Source organism: Monodon monoceros, unplaced genomic scaffold, assembly GCF_005190385.1.
Source record: "Monodon monoceros isolate NGI ecotype Baffin Bay Population unplaced genomic scaffold, NGI_Narwhal_1 Super_Scaffold_12, whole genome shotgun sequence".
In the NCBI taxonomy this organism is placed as follows: Eukaryota; Metazoa; Chordata; class Mammalia; order Artiodactyla; family Monodontidae; genus Monodon; species Monodon monoceros.
Genome location: NW_021703768.1, coordinates 61,072,229 through 61,087,684, shown reverse-complemented (window position 1 = coordinate 61,087,684; position 15,456 = coordinate 61,072,229). Strand labels below are relative to the sequence as shown.

Here is a 15,456-nt window from a genome sequence, read left to right as displayed (position 1 = left end):
CTGAGTTGTAGGGGTTGTTTGTTACCTAAGCATAATCCACCAAAAGCTGACTGATACACCATGCTAGTGTTATTAAGTTTTAGTGAACACCAATGAGCCCTACCTTTATCTGTCCAGACCTTGGTTCAGGGGATTTCTTCTAACGACTTGTGCCATCACACACCTTGAACCTGAAAGTATGAAAATTACACTCAGAGACTCAAGCCCAGGAATCCAGGTCTTGGAAGGTTACTATAAAGATATAAAACAGTAATTCCATTTTTAAAAATCACTAAACTACTGCATCATTTTTTTTTTAAACCTGGGCAAACACAAGTCTGTTGCTCATGGACCTGGACGGTTCGGGAGTGACTCCCCAGCCCTTTCAACACCGGGTCACACGTTTCCATCCCCCCTTTCCACTCCAGGCGCATGAATGGAGCGCTGTGTCTTTAAGGGGGACGCGGCGCTGAGGTTTCCGCACAGGACAAAATGTCTGCGAGGATCCTGGAGGGGATCGGCGATCCCAGACACCCAGCCCACCTCCCGCTTCGGGGGTGATGGGGTGAGTGTGGGCTGCGAGACTCGCGGCGGCGCGTGCCCACGGGAGACTGGGGAGTCCCGGGGAACAGGTGAGGGATCGCGGGAAGCTGCCTGGGGGCGGCGGAGTGAGCTGGGACCAGCCGGGGGCCTGGCGGGGGATCGCAGAGCAGCCAGCGCCCCGCAGACACAGACGCGCAGGCTTGCTAGTGCATGGGGTGCCGGGCGTGCCCTCCGCGGTGGTGGGATTACCGTTATTGTAAAAGATGCATTTGGACCCGGGATTCTGTGTAACGCCCGGTTCAGTTTCTTTATGCACCTCATTTTTGCTCCTGCTCTACAGTCTCCCTTCAAAAAAGTTATTCAGGAATATCGAAAGTCATGTGCTCTCCCTTTATTAAAGTTGCCTTATTGCAGTCAGTCCTTTAACAGGGCAAGTGGTTGGCGGCCCTTTCTCTAATTGAGACTTTCTGAATGTTTCCCACTTTGGGGAGAAACCGAATGCAAGCCAGATGCTCAAACAAAGACCCCGATCCCCACCGTGCTAAAACAAAGGAATTTTCTGATCCTTCAGGAACATACAGGAGCAGTTTGCTATAATCACTTACACCAACTTAATGCCCGAAGTTTACCAAGCAAAGTTACTTTTCCCTCCTTGAAAGAAAAAAAAAAAAAAGTACCTGCTACCATCCAAACTTCTAATTAGCTAAAACTACAAAGATGCGGTGTTTAAGAGAAACTGTTGTCGAAATAGCTTAATAAATTGACATAATTAGGGTAATCATTTTCTGTACTTTTCATTAATGTAATTATTTATATACATTTTTTAGCCAAAAATAGCTTTTGAGGCACCTGAGAATGAAAAGTATGCAACAATGTATGCAAAGACCAAGAGCCAATACCACGTAATTCTTAATTAAAAAATCTTTGTTACAGAGCTCTTCAAAGTAGGGCAGCTTTAAATCCCACTAATTCACATTAAATAATGCATCTTACAAGATGAAAATAGATCAACACCCTTCTTTTTAGTAACACATGTATTAAATAAAATAATGTAGGCCTGAAATAAAGGTCCACTTAGGGAGGAAGCTTCACAATTTTCATTAAAAAAAATACATTAATAGAGAGCGTTTCTCAGCCTTTTAGCTAATGGAAGAAGTATCTAAAATTTTGGCTTATGACATTTAGGGAACATCTCTGATTTACCAGTTTATTAGCTGTGGGTCCAGTACATTTTTTACAGCCCATGTGTAACATTTTTCCAAGTTTTTTCACACTTAACCCTTTATTCCCTGAGGTATCCATCCTTTACAGTTTGGAAGCATTTTTACTTCAACTAAGCCTTCAGCCTGGTGACTATAGACTAATTTTTCTAACTGTCTAGATTTGTTTATAAATAGATTAATATATGGCAGTAAATAAATATTTCAACAGAGATGGACAGGTAACAGATGAACTGTAGTTTCCTTGATACCTCAGTTGTCAAGGCTAATTATTTGTTTTAATTATTATATTCTGCTTTGATTAAAGTTACTGGTGGATAAAAATGTTTTTAGTGTTTTCACATAAGTCTGTGTGGATTTGACATTAGGGTGAATTTCTCACCTAAGATCCAGCCAGGCTCAAACTACACATATTTGTTTATAACTCTGCTAGATTAATCCAACTAAAGTGATTAGACTTGACCATGGAAGGACAAATAGAGCTTTCTGTGATTTTTTGAGAACACTGCCTGGTTCTTTGACCTTTAGCCTGCCTGATATTTTGTATGTGTACAAGCACAAGTGTAAAATAATAAAACTAACTTTTGTGGGTGGTTTATAGGATGATTCTCAATGTTATAATCATACATTGTATGTATACACCCATATTTACACAAAGTATTCATCCAGGTTCTGATCTCTTCCTTTATTCTCTATATTGGTATTCAGGGAGATCATATTGAGGAATATGGGTTTTAATCTGATAAGTTATTAGAAGAATAAAACTTCTTCAGAGAACATCAAGTGCAGAGGTAATTAATATGAATGTCTTATCTTCCAGCACCTTAGACTTCGTATCATCCCTTCCAGATAATGGATACTGGAATGAAACTCATCATAGAATTCAGAGGCATCATACCATTAATACTACTCTCTCCCTTTCCAAGAAATAACTAAAATCTACTTTTTTTTTCAGCTTTTTTCCCCCTGAAATTGGACTCAAAAATTTCCACTGTTAAATTAATTTCATGCTAGCAGTGCATTTATTTAGCTTCAAGAAATTTTATTTAAAATATAAGCTTGGAAGCCTAATTATACAACTAAAGAACTGGTACTTTATTTATTAGAGTCAGCACTAATGGTGATGTGTTTTAGTGAATGTTGTACCCTGAGCAAGGTGGCGAAGGGAAAGAATGCTTTAGCCGCGTATCTGCATGAACCGTTGTGTTAGGGTCCCCAAGCCCACGCTTCCCCACTCTTCATGAGTGAACATTGCTCTGATCTTTACCATGGGTGTCAGCATCTTGAAGCATCTCTCCCCAACAGATGGTAGGCTTCCAGAGGGCAGGGACTATGTGGTGCTCCTCTTGGCATCCTGGGCAGCAAGCACGTGCCTGGCCCTGATCAGGTACACAAGGAGAGTTTGAATGAAAGAGTGGATGAAGTGAACGGACGTAAACGACATAATCATTCATTGGCAACTTTCTGGTAGTTTTTCAATTGTTTAAGGAAAATTAAGAAAGCTTTTACTTTTCGTTTTCTTCTTGTTAGCTACCACACAAGTTAATAGGTGTTCGGTTTGGGGGCAGTACTTGGTAAGGAAGAAATGCATACCACAGGACCCCAGCTAACTAGGCCTCCCCATCATCTTCTACCTGAGTGATGAGCCACCTATTTTGCAGGAAGATCAATTGAGGAAGTGAAAATAAATTTGGTTGGGGGTGGGGAAGTGGATCTATGATTCTTTTTAATTTGCTTTTTGTATTTAAAAATCCCCAAGAGAATTCTTCCACCTTAAACTACTTCCTCTATTGAATAACAGAATATGTTAAAGAGAAAAACAGCACTCCCTTTTAGCCACTAAGATCTTCGTGTAGGCATGTCTGAATAGTAAATACTGGGAGCTTCCTTTTGTTCATGCTTTGAATTGATATAGCACTGGCGAGTCCAACAGTGACATCTCCTGCGTTATCTGATTTCAGCCACCTATTAGGGGCAGCTAATCTTATCATTTCTCCTGACAGATGGGGAGATAGAGACTCCGGTGAGCTGGGGCTAAGAAAGGTAAAGTTGGGCTCATTTCATTTAATGCGGTGTCCCCTGAGTGCCTGCCCTATGCAGGCCCTATGCCGGGGAGATGAGTGAGGTGGGCTGCCCTCCCATGGCACCCTCCATCTTACGTCGATATAGAATCTCCTTCTGCTCAGGCAGGGCACAGTGAACCACCCACACTGAGCAAGCTCACATTGGGATCCCTCCAGGGCCAGATGGCAGCGCACTATGCCCCATGGGACTGTTCCCTCCAGTCTCCAGAGTTAAGGCTGCCTAGGCCTGCCTGAGCTCACATGCTTGAAGATTGTTTTATAAAATTACTTTTTATTTATGTATAGACCTTGCCATATATATACTCTACCTACATGTATACACGTGATCATGTACATGCCTTCTCAGCACGCTTTTTCTTTTCCTTTTGCCTTTACCTCTTCCCCTTCTCCTTTCACATCAGCTACAACCCCCTCAGCCCATAGTGTATCTCCTTATTTTTCTTCGTATATATAAAAAATCATTAATCTGTATGTCCTATACAGATCTACTTATTATTTAATACGAGTGAGATCATATTATACACACTTTTATGCATCTTGCTTTTCTCCCTAAACAGTTCCTCCAGAAATCCCCCGACAGAGCTCCAATCCATCCTTTTTAATGGAGCATAATATTCCCTGAGGTGACTACACATTATTTACCCAGCCATTTTCCTACTGATAGGCATTCTCTTGATTCCAGTTTTTTGCCATTCTAAATAATACTATGATAAACATCCTAATACATGTTACTTTACATATTGGTACTTTTACTTCTACAGAACAGATTCCCAGGAGTTGGACCCCCAATTATATCTATTTTTAATTAATAGAAATTGCAGATTGCTTTTCCTAAAAGCCTTCACATCTCCACTAGGAATGCATGAGCATACCCTTTGCTCTGCCCCCCCTTCCAAGTTTGGCTGACAGACCTCTTCATTTTTGTTAGTGTGATGGATCTAACATGAGACCTTATTGTTACTTTAATAGCACTTCCCTGAATATAAGTGGTGTGCATCTTTTCACAAATTTCCTGGCCATCTGATTTTGCTCTTGGGTCATTTGCCTACTCATATTTCTTGCCCATTTTTCAATTGGCTTGTTTGTCTTTTTCTTCTCAGTTTGTAAGAGCTCTTTGTATATTAGGGTCGTGGCTGAAGATTCTAAGACTTCTCTGCCAAGCCAAGCTTCTCTCCCTCTGCACTGTAGGGATGGTTGAAATGAGCTCAAGGATTGCTTAGCAGACCTAGGAAGGCTCTGCTAGGAACGACTTGTGGCCACAGTTACTGCTGGTCACTCTTTAGAGACTGAGTCTGAACAGAAGACTCTTTTGAGCCAGAATGTAGCTGTGGTCGGAGGGCTGAGAAGGTGAGGCAGTTCTGAACCATGCTGTCTTCCACCGGTTAAGACCTCCGAGAGTGAAGGCTTGCCAGGGCATAGGAGGTCCCTCTGCCGCCCTCAGAGGGGCAGCACTCTGCTGGCCAACACTTGTGGTGCTGCTTGTCCCTGGCTCAGATTAGGGCTCCACTAAGTCTAAAGGATTAAGACATCAAAATCAGTGATCAGTGCTTCTCATCCCTGTTTTCCACCTTAAGCCTTAGAACAGATGCCACTCCTGTATGTGGCACTCCTCTGGGCATCCCAGATTTTGAAGAAATTAAATCTCTTTTAATTTATAAAGTAAATATAGGCACTCATAATACTACTATTCTCTCCACTTCTGTGTATGTCTAGTAATTTTAAAAAAGGGCACACTCTGGAAAGGTAAGATTCTAATTTAGAAGGAATGGAATTCTAAAAAAAAGAAAAAAGAAATGTAGAAAAAAAATTTAAGTAAAGCTGGATAACAAAAAACATCTCTAAGACTAAAATCTGGTTCTGTTTACTAAACACAATGTTTACTAACCGCAAAAAAGTTATCCTTGAAGGGGGTCTGTAACTCCCCTCCTCATCCCACCACTCCGGCTTTGGGGACTTCAGTGATTTAGTAAATCTCTTGGGGGAAATCTAGCCTTTAATTTCTAATGACCTTTTATACTAATTATCATGGGTAACCATATTCAAACCAATGCCTCATATCAGAAGATATGTAAATAACTATTTCTTTTGTTAGAAGAGGCCTGGTACTTATTATTTTTTTGGATGATTCTGGTAAATTCATTCTTTTTTTATTTTTTAATTCAAGAGATATGTTAAATGTCCTGCCTGATCTCAGTGGACTTGCTTGGTGGGAAAAAAACAAATGAGGTTTAGAAAAGTGTAACGCATCTGTAACGAGACTATTAGCAACTGAATTAAAAGGTTCACTAAATACTATTATTAAAGCAACATATTTTTCCTGTTTTCATCTTTGTCTTCAGTCATCCCTAGTTGCCTTTAATAAAAGAGATTCTGGAACTTCATTGTCTCCACTGCTGCTGGTTCAAAACCTGACAGTAGGAGCGGGCACTGGCTATCTCATTGTCCATTATTCTCCCACCTCGGCCTGAATTTTCCCGATGAAATAAGTTCTCAGGAGAGCTCCAAGTCTGTCATATATTCTATTATTATTTTTAAACTTTCAAAGCAAATTTGTCTAGAGTCACACATTTGACCCTTTGTGAAGTTTTGTTTTGTTTTGTTTTTTTTGCGGTACGCGGGCCTCTCACTGCTGTGGCCTCTCCCGTTGCAGAGCACAGGCTCCGGACGCGCAGGCTCAGCGGCCATGGCTCACGGGCCCAGCCGCTCCGCGGCATGTGGGATCTTCCCGGACCAGGGCACGAACCCGTGTCCCCTGCATCGGCAGGCAGACTCTTAACCACTGCGCCACCAGGGAAGCCCAGTGAAGTTATTTTTTAAAGAAGAAAATTCACCTTTTCTATCTCCCCCCCTCATTTGATAGGTTATAACAGTGGGAAATGTTTTCTTAATAGAAAAGACCTGGCAGTGATAGGCACTGTGTTGTATTTGGATCCCTTTAACTACAGGTATTTGTTGGACAAAGCAAACAGCTATTACTTCTATTTTTCTTCCTTAATTAAGAGAATCCACCAAGCTTTTTGTCTTGCAAATATAGAGTGCGGGCCATTTAGTTGGGATAAGCAATATAGAAAACTAATTTTATTTTTTTTATGACTGGAGCACCTATGAGAGGGTCGGCAGAATGAACACCAGAGGGACATGGCACCATCCAGGATTTCTAGTATCTACTTTCAGGGCTGTTTAATTGAATTTCTTTTACTCCACCGCCTGTCCTCTGAATTTACTCCTAGCACTGCTGATGGTTCTTGAGAACTCAGAAGCCACACTGCAGTGTTTCCACCTGAGAACCTGGGCTGGCTAGAAACCCTGAGGCAATGATAGAGACAGCCCACCGCCTGATTTGAAGGTAAAAGTTTAGAAAACTGCTTTGTATATTGCTGTTTTCTAAATGTGCGTATTTTTAAAACATTTTAATGATTCCTAGCAGTCCATGTTTCTCATAAGCACATCGTTTTTAAAATCACAAAAACAAAGATATTTTTACCTTGAAAAAAGTTGTCTCCTTGAAAGCTTTTTGAAAAGCTGCTCAGTCCTAGCACTGTCACCCTTGAAGTCTAAGAAACAAAATTTTCATTCCTGAAACTTTTTTCCCCCACTCCTTTCTTGTGCAACACTGCGAGAAGAATTCAAAAGGGAGCCTTGCTCGTTTTTTTTTTAAAGAGCGTAAAGGAGACTAGTTAAAACTAACATATACATACAGCACTTATTTAGCTTATTCTTATGAGAAGCTTGGCTTCCCAATTTTAGTCTTAGTACTTGTGAGCCAGGGAATCCAATAAATTTCGAAGAAAATTCCTGGTTAAGGAAAGAGGGGCTAGGCATTTTCTACCTTCCCCCCCCCCCCGAAGAATCAACGGTTAATACCTACTGAAAAAGAAACGCAAGCATCTACCCAAACTAACCGCAGGATTTTTATCAGTAGTGAGAGGGAGGCATGTTTTCTTGACAGGCTAACTCTCGTCCTAGAAGTTGTGTGTTGGAGCGTGTGTCCGTGTGCACATGTAATTTTGTGGTCGTCTTACCCTGTGTCCCCCGGTGCAGGCGCTGCCTAGAGAATGAGGAGCGACGAGCCGGCCGTGACCATGGAAGAGACGGGCGGGCCGGACGCGGCTGCAGGCCGCCTGGGAGCGCCGTACTCCGAGGCCTGGGGGTACTTCCACCTGGCGCCGGCGCGCCCCGGCCACGCGTCGGGCCCCTGGGCCACCTGCCGGCTGTGCGGGGAGCAGGTGGGCCGCGGCCCGGGCTGGCACGCGGGCACCGCTGCGCTGTGGAAGCACTTGAGGAGCGCGCACCGGCGGGAGCTGGCGGAGAGCACCGCCTGCCGCTCGCCGCCCGCTGCCCCCGGCCCCGCCGCGGCCGCCGAGGGCGACTGGGCGCGCCTGCTGGAGCAGATGGGCGCGCTGGCAGTGCGCGGCAGCCTGCGGGAGCGCGAGCTGGCGCGGCGCGAGGCGGCCGTGGAGCAGGGCGAGCGCGCCCTGGAGCGCAGGCGGCGGGCGCTGCAGGAGGAGGAGCGCGCGGCGGCCCAGGCGCGCCGGGAGCTGCAGGCCGAGAGGGAGGCGCTGCAGGCGCGGCTGCGGGAAGTGAGCCGCCGGGAGGGCGCCTTGGCCTTGGGCTCGGCCCTGCTGCACGCTCCGCTCAAAGAGGAACCCGAGGGGGACCCCAGGGACGGCTACGTCATCACGAAGGTCTTCCTGTAGGTTTTAGCCGCTTCCACCCACCCACCCCCGGCCAGCCCTACTCAAAAAGTGTGGCCCGCGGACCGGCGTCTTCAGCCTCGCCTGGGAGCGAGATCTCAGGTCCGTTGCCGCTCTGCCGAATCGAAATCGCCAAATGTGGGGTCTTGAGAAGCACTTCAGAGGCCAGGCAGAACCAAAAATCACTCCGTGGTCCTCCGGGGTGCCTGGGAGCGCAAGCTCCAGCGGCCTCCAATGCTGGTGGCGTTTAGTGGCATCCGCGCAGGGGGTGGTTTTCCTCTGACTGCCTTTGGAATGAGAGCTCCAACAGCCCTGTGAACCTGGATCACCTGGAGCCATGGCCATATTGTGCCTGGTGACTTTGAAAGAACAGGAGCTTCCTTACACACCAAAGACTATCACACCAGGTGCCTGTACACCAGCCAGGGCAACCCAGGGTAGAGGGTGCATGGAAATGATAAAGCATTTTTACCCAAAAAAGAGCTTTTCCTCATTTCCTAATGAGTAAATTTTTGATGAGTAGTCTTTGCCCAGCGCCAATTTCTGAACGGGAGAGTTTCCAAGACTGCTCATTACCCTGTCATTTCTAGTGCCTTAGGAAGGCAGTCCTGGAGAAGCCCTCTTTTTGCTCCCCTCCCCAGCTTGCCCGGCAGTACCAAGCACCCTATCTTACCTCTGCCCTCTTTTTTCCCGTTTCAGAGCCAGTGGCAGCTGTGCTGTTTCCCCACTTAACTGCCTCACACCTGCCGCCTTACTAGCAAGACATGACCCCATCCCTCCTTGTTATTAGGAAGGGAGCTTCTGCCCCCACATCTCCAGTCCTCACTCCTGGGCCAAGGGGAAGGCACCCTCCCATCCGAGGCCACCTCCTCCTCTCATGTTTTCATCCATTCCTCTTCCACCTTTCCTGGGCCCTTCCTCCACAACGTTACCTCTTTTCCTCTGTCTCATTCCCTCCCTTTCTTCAGTCTTCCTCTTTAGCAAGGCCCCGGTCTTCCTTGGACTGAAAAGAAAGACTCCCCCAGCCTGGATGCTCCCAACTGAGCACCCCCTAAGCAAGGACTGTCGAGCAGTCCTTGCTGCTTATATTTCCTCCCCACTCCTTACTCCTTCACTCGTGGTCAGCTTTTCATGCTACACTGGACTCTTAAGAAGCCGCTACAGTCTCACAATGGCTGAATACGATGATTTATTTTCAGCCTTCATTTTGCTTAATCTCTCCCTTCTTGAAATTTTTCCTTTGGTAGATGGAACTTGCTTTTCCTCCAGAGAATTCCTTTTCCTGATGTAGACTGATTTCCGAACAGTTTTTCTTCAGGTCTCTTTTTTCCTCATTTTTCTGAGAGTTTGAAAATGTTCAAGCATCCAGAAAAAGTTGAAAAGCTAGTACAATGAATACCCACATATACCCTCCACCTAAACAGTTGTTAACATTTTTGCCATATTTATTTTTCTTCCCTCCACCCCAAACATGCATGGCATTTCATCCCTAAAGTATTTCAGCATGTTTATCCCAATAGCCTCTAAGACAGATTCCTTAATTGAAATTCCCTGTCCCAAGAGTGTCTTTTTCTCTTTTCTAAAAAACAGGGCCCAGTTAAGATTCACACATTACTTTTGATTATAACCCTAGTCTCTTTTAGTCTAGAACAGCCCCCTTACTATTTTTTTTCCATGACATTTACTTTTTAAAAAGTCCCGGCCATCTTATGTATGTCTTATAGACGTCCTGTATTCTGGATTTATCTGATTGTTTCCTTAGGCCAATTTATGTACCCAATCTTGGTTCATATACCCGTAGAGGTACAATAATCACCTCTGTGCCAGCGACTCCTGACTACCTCCAGCCTTTAGTGTTCTTCCGGGTCTGTCCTTCATGGCCAGTCCCCTGCAGCATGTCTCCACCTCTACTTGCATATCTTGCCACAGGAGATGGTAGGGGTAATTCTATTCAACTCTGCATCTCCACCCCTGACCCAATAACTAATAACTACTGGGCTCTTAAACTGTATCAGGTACATTTACATGTATTATCTCACTTTATTTCCACAGCAGCTCCTTGGGGGGCGGGTATTAATACTATGCCCATTTTACAGCTAAGGAAACAGAGAGGGGTTAAGTGGCTTGTATGAGATTAAAGCTTGTAAGTAGTTGAGTCGGGTTCCAAATACAGTCTCTACCTGCAGATGCCATGCTCCCAGCCGCTGTACTGTCGGCCTTGTTACTCAGTCACCGGAGCTGACACCTGTTTCCTTCCTAACTCCAACTCCAGGTAGTACCACCAGTGACATTAACATGTACTGAGCACTCACCATGCCAGAGCTGTGCTAAAATGCTTCACAAGAATAACTGCCTCTGCCTACTATGCAGCAACCCCATGATATAATTACTCTTACACCCATTTTGTAGAGAAGAGACAGGCTCAGGGGAACTAAGTAATGAAGCGGCAGAGTGGGATTTGAGCACCAGTTTCACTGAATCCTAGGCCCCTGATCTACTGAGTCTATTTCTACAAAGTATCACAGCTGTCTTCCTTCTGATGCCACCTGCTCAGCTCAGGCCCCATTTATCATTCATCTGGGATTCATCTTCCCATCCTTGTCTTCCCACACTGTCCCCTACTTGGCCAAAGGAACTGTCCTAAGCTGACATTGATTGTATCACATTTCCTGCTCAAAGGACCCCCAAGATCACCCATCATCTACAAGCTCTAGCTTTGTGGCTTGACGTTCAAGTCTCCTCTACCCCTGTGCCAGTCTTATCTGTCCCTTCCCTTACACATGCTGTATGCTTTGGCCAAACTGGACTCCTCGTTCTTCTGACATGCCCTGGTCTTGGCACCTCTGTGCCTGTTTGCCTTTCCTCCACTTAAAAAAGCCCCTTCAATTTCTAAGTATGAAAAATCCCGCCCATTTTCTAAGACCTAGCTCAAATTCGACTGCCTACATGAAGCTTTCCTGGATTCCTCATCATTCAGAGATGATTCTTTACTTCTCTGGACTCTCAGCATTTTGTATCTCAAAACCCTTAGAAAGGCCATCTAGCGTGTGGCTCTGTGGGTTCCTGTCTTACCTCCCTTGCCTGAGCCCTTGGGAGTAAGGATGGAGTTCACTCATCCTTCTGCTCCCACAGTGACTTGCCTGTAACAGCTGCTCAATAAGTATTTGAGGCACTGAACTCAATGTCTTTAAGATTTTCACAAGTCTTCTCAAATTATTAATATAATTATTCATTTATCTTTAATCCTTTAAGTAGAATTCCTAACAAAAAAATAGCCTAAAAGGAAGTAGCAGTAAATTTTAAAAAGCTGTTTAGTCAATAAAGATTTAATAAGTGTCAGTTATTGGGCTGTTTGGTTTGAATCCAATCACCTAGTATGTCATTATCAGGAACACTTTTCTTAAAATTATTTTCTTTACTACACAATTTATAAAAATGCAATGCCCCACTCTACGAAGAAAAGCTGAAAAAAATCCCCCGAAGTCCTGTCACCTTAGACTGCTATTAACATTTTAATGTATTTTATTCTTTTGTCTCTTGCAATTTTTGTATTACTCTAATAATAGTATGATTTTTCTTTTAAGTATTGAAATTTAACTTCTTCATGTGGATTTATAAGTTGGCCTATAAGATCTGAATCTGGACTTTTTGGAAGAAAAAAAAAAAAACTTCTACAAATGTCACTCTTCAGTTTCACCAACTGTTAGAACCACTAAAATAAGCAAAGATTGACTTTCAGAATCTTAACCTCTCCTTCAAAATAGATGGCTAATGGGAGCACCAGTAGCCTGTTCAGGGGATGGGGAAAGCAATTAGCCTGACTGACGACTTACCACTGGTTGTGGGAGTTATACACTTTTTACACTTCTGCATTGCTATAACTTTTCTCTATCAAGCATAAATTACCTTTATAATTAAAAATAAAGTTACTTACCTCTTGCAAATGGAAAATCCTTACTACCAGCATTCAGCTTCCTTATTTAAGATAAACAAAGCTTCCAACACAAGAACCGAGATAATCTTCAATTCCAGAGAAGCCTAGAAGGAAATGCAGCCCTTGTCCAGTCCAACTCCATCATTTGACAGAGGAGAAAAATGAGCCTGAGTGGCTCGTCCACTCTTAGTTGCTATGATGGCTCAACTGACTCCAGCCTCATCAGATATTTTGCCTCTTTGGCCTTGAGGGCTTCTGCTGGCTCACCTGGCAAAGCACAAGGGCTATCAGGACCAACTGGCTAAGCTGGCATCCTGTCAGCTAAGAGCTGGGATCTGAAAGTGCAGAGGTGGGTTCCAGGGATTGCATCAGCCTCTCTGGCTGTGGCACAGTCTGCTCACAATTAGAGTTGTCACTGCTAGTGGGTGATGGTGACATGCCTTGCATATATTAGCAGAGATTCCCTGATTTATGTGACTAGGCTTGCTAATAGCACCAGCCAGCACTGCCTTTGAGGGCAATGCATGCAGTGGTGAGGTGGATGGCTGGAATTGGGATGCAGAATGCCCTAAACCTGACTCCTGAACTCCTGCCATGATGTAAAGTGATCAATCACTTCTTTAGGTTGAAATTTGTCAGGGAGGAGGGGGTGTGGGCAAAGCAGGGTAATGACAACCAAGGTTGAAAGAGCTAGGGCCCTTTATGCACCTAAGTTTTCATCCTTGGAGGCTGGACAAGGGAAGGGCTTGGCTTGGTTTGGGCTGAATTTCTACTTTAAATGGCTGTCCATGTCTTAATGTCTTAGAGGGGATTCATAAAAACTGAGCTGTTGTTTTGTTTTGCTGCCATGGACTCATTAGGGAATTCTATTTCTAAAGGTTTGATCTTCTTACCTTTCTACAACTTGAATCTGCTCCTTTGTCTGGAAGATGGATGAGGTGATCCTTAAGGTCCCCTTTAGCTCTAACATGCTGATTACATAAAATACTGTGAAACATCAATCTTGGAGTGAATCAGTTGTTCTGTTTAGATTTTCTTGTTAATTGCAGATTTAGAAGAAAATGTTGAAAGTCACATGTGTGTTTATTAAAAATAATAATAGTATATCACACTTCTACAGAACTGAGGTACTAACTCTACGGATTCACTACCTAGAACTGAAAATGTGTGCAGTGGTAATAAGCGTGCTCTCCTATACCATACTTTTTGTCTTCACAACAACCTGCTGGCAGGACAGGTATAATCATCCATGTTTTACTGTGAGGCTCCACGTTTCAACAAGGTGAAATGGCCTGTAAAGGCCACACAGCTTAGTAAGTAGCAGACTGGAGGCTGGACCTCAATCCGTGGTTCCCAGTCAGACTTGGGACCAAAGAGTTGGACCTCCTTCCACAACTCTCTTCTGGCTCACCTCTTTACCAGTGCCAGGACCTCTGTATCATGGCTTGAGTGTTTGCTGACACTTGGGTCAACGTTGGCTACTTCCCACCCACGAGCTCTGGTGCTGAGGGTAAGCAAGGCAGCTTTCCCAGAGGAAGCAAAGTTGGCCTTTATTAGTTTCCTATTGCTGCTGTAACAAATTACCACAAACCTAGTGGCTAAAGACAACACAGATTTTATTATCTTATAGTTCTGCAGGTCAGAAGCCTTGAAATGCATCTCAAAGTGTTGGCAGGGCTGTGTTCTCTTCTAGAGGCTCTAGGAGAGAATCTGGTTTTTTGCCTTTTCCAGCTTCTAGAGGCTGCCCACATTCCTTGGCTTGTGGCCCCTTCCTCTTCAAGGCCAGAAAGGACCGGTCTTTCTCACAGGGCATCACTCTGCCTCCCCTGTCCACATTTAAAGGACCCTCTCCTTAAGTTCAGTTGGTCAGCAGCCTAATATCATCTGCAACCTTAATTCTCCCCTGCCAGGTAACACTGCGTTTCCAGGGATTAGGGTATAGACATTTGGGGAAGGCAGGGAGGTGACAGGCATTATCTACCCACCACAGCATTATATTGCCTGACCCAGGTCTGGGGGGTGGGGGTGGGGGTTTAGAAAGGCACACGCCTGATGGGGACCCCCTATTCCTCAGGAATCAACACTTTACTGGGGGTCCTAATCTTTCCCTCTTGTATTAATATTTTACTCAGCCTCTCTGCCCAGTGCAGGGAGTCCTCATAGACTTTTCTGAGAAAGATACCTAGAAGGTGACGATGAAGAATGCCCTCTGGGGGGAAATCAGAGGCCTCCAGAGTTCTGAGAACATTTACAAATTTGTGGCACTGAGTAGGATCTGGCTGACTAGGAAGGCTGGGGGTGTGTGAGCGAGGAGTTGATCGAGCCTTTGGAGTCAGATGTGAATTAAACTCTAAGCTTTCAAAAAAAAAGAGCACTCAAATGTTATGATTAGTGAAAATGCTGAAACATAAAAAAATAAAAGGAAAATAACATCTAAGCTCCCAACCACCTACATTAGCTGTCACCTTGCCAACCAGCTCAATCTCTCTGAAATCCAGTTTCTTCATCAGTGAAATATAGAGAGAAGACATACCTTACAGAGTTGTTATAGTGATTACTATTTAGGCAAATTCTGACATAGTTTAAACTCAATAACCATGACTTCTTTTTTCCTCTTACTTATCTGAATGGGAGCTCAAAACCAATCCAAAGGACTTCAGAAAGAGCACCCTGGGATGATTCCCGAGAGGAGAAGCACATAAGCCACAAAGGTTTGCCAAGTCATTTTCCCTCATGATGGAACTATTTTTCTATCAAAACATAAATTTCATACCTGATTTGCCAAATAAGCTAATCCAGTCAAACTCAATGTGACTGGTGACTACAAAGGAATCTGACCAATCGTACAAGTAAATATATCAAAACCTACCCATTTAAGCACTTCTGCCTTCAAAGTTGTCACCTTTGAAGACTATACAGTTCTTCCAAAAATGCTTCCATGCTTAAAACACTTCTGGAACTCCTCTTTTAGAGTAGCTCTTGGAATTTCTGGCACATTCTTT

At 44.2% G+C, this 15,456-nt stretch overlaps 1 protein-coding gene and 1 non-coding gene across 4 annotated transcripts; both read left to right on the top strand.

Moving 5' to 3' along the window:
- Positions 1 to 467: 467 nt before the first annotated feature.
- On the top strand, positions 468 to 12,667 carry ZBED3 (zinc finger BED-type containing 3). Of its 3 annotated transcripts, XM_029216172.1 has the most exons (4): positions 468 to 544; positions 3,746 to 3,785; positions 7,057 to 7,172; positions 7,868 to 12,667. In XM_029216172.1, exon 4 carries the CDS (start codon positions 7,882 to 7,884, stop codon positions 8,521 to 8,523), a length of 642 nt encoding a protein of 213 aa, XP_029072005.1. In that variant the 5' UTR covers positions 468 to 544; positions 3,746 to 3,785; positions 7,057 to 7,172; positions 7,868 to 7,881; the 3' UTR covers positions 8,524 to 12,667. The 3 variants fall into 3 exon arrangements, with proteins under 3 accessions (XP_029072005.1, XP_029072002.1, XP_029072003.1); XM_029216169.1 differs by lacking the exon at positions 3,746 to 3,785; XM_029216170.1 differs by lacking the exon at positions 3,746 to 3,785 and having other exon boundaries at positions 479 to 611.
- Positions 5,159 to 5,296, top strand: LOC114893527. The gene has a single exon (XR_003792944.1). It is a non-coding gene; the product is annotated as a small nucleolar RNA SNORA47 (small nucleolar RNA).
- Positions 12,668 to 15,456: the final 2,789 nt, after the last annotated feature.

Excerpts from the sequence above, each read along its gene's own strand:
- ZBED3 (XM_029216169.1), top strand. The coding sequence starts at position 7,882 with ATGAGGAGCGACGAGCCGGCCGTGACCATGGAAGAGACGGGCGGGCCG.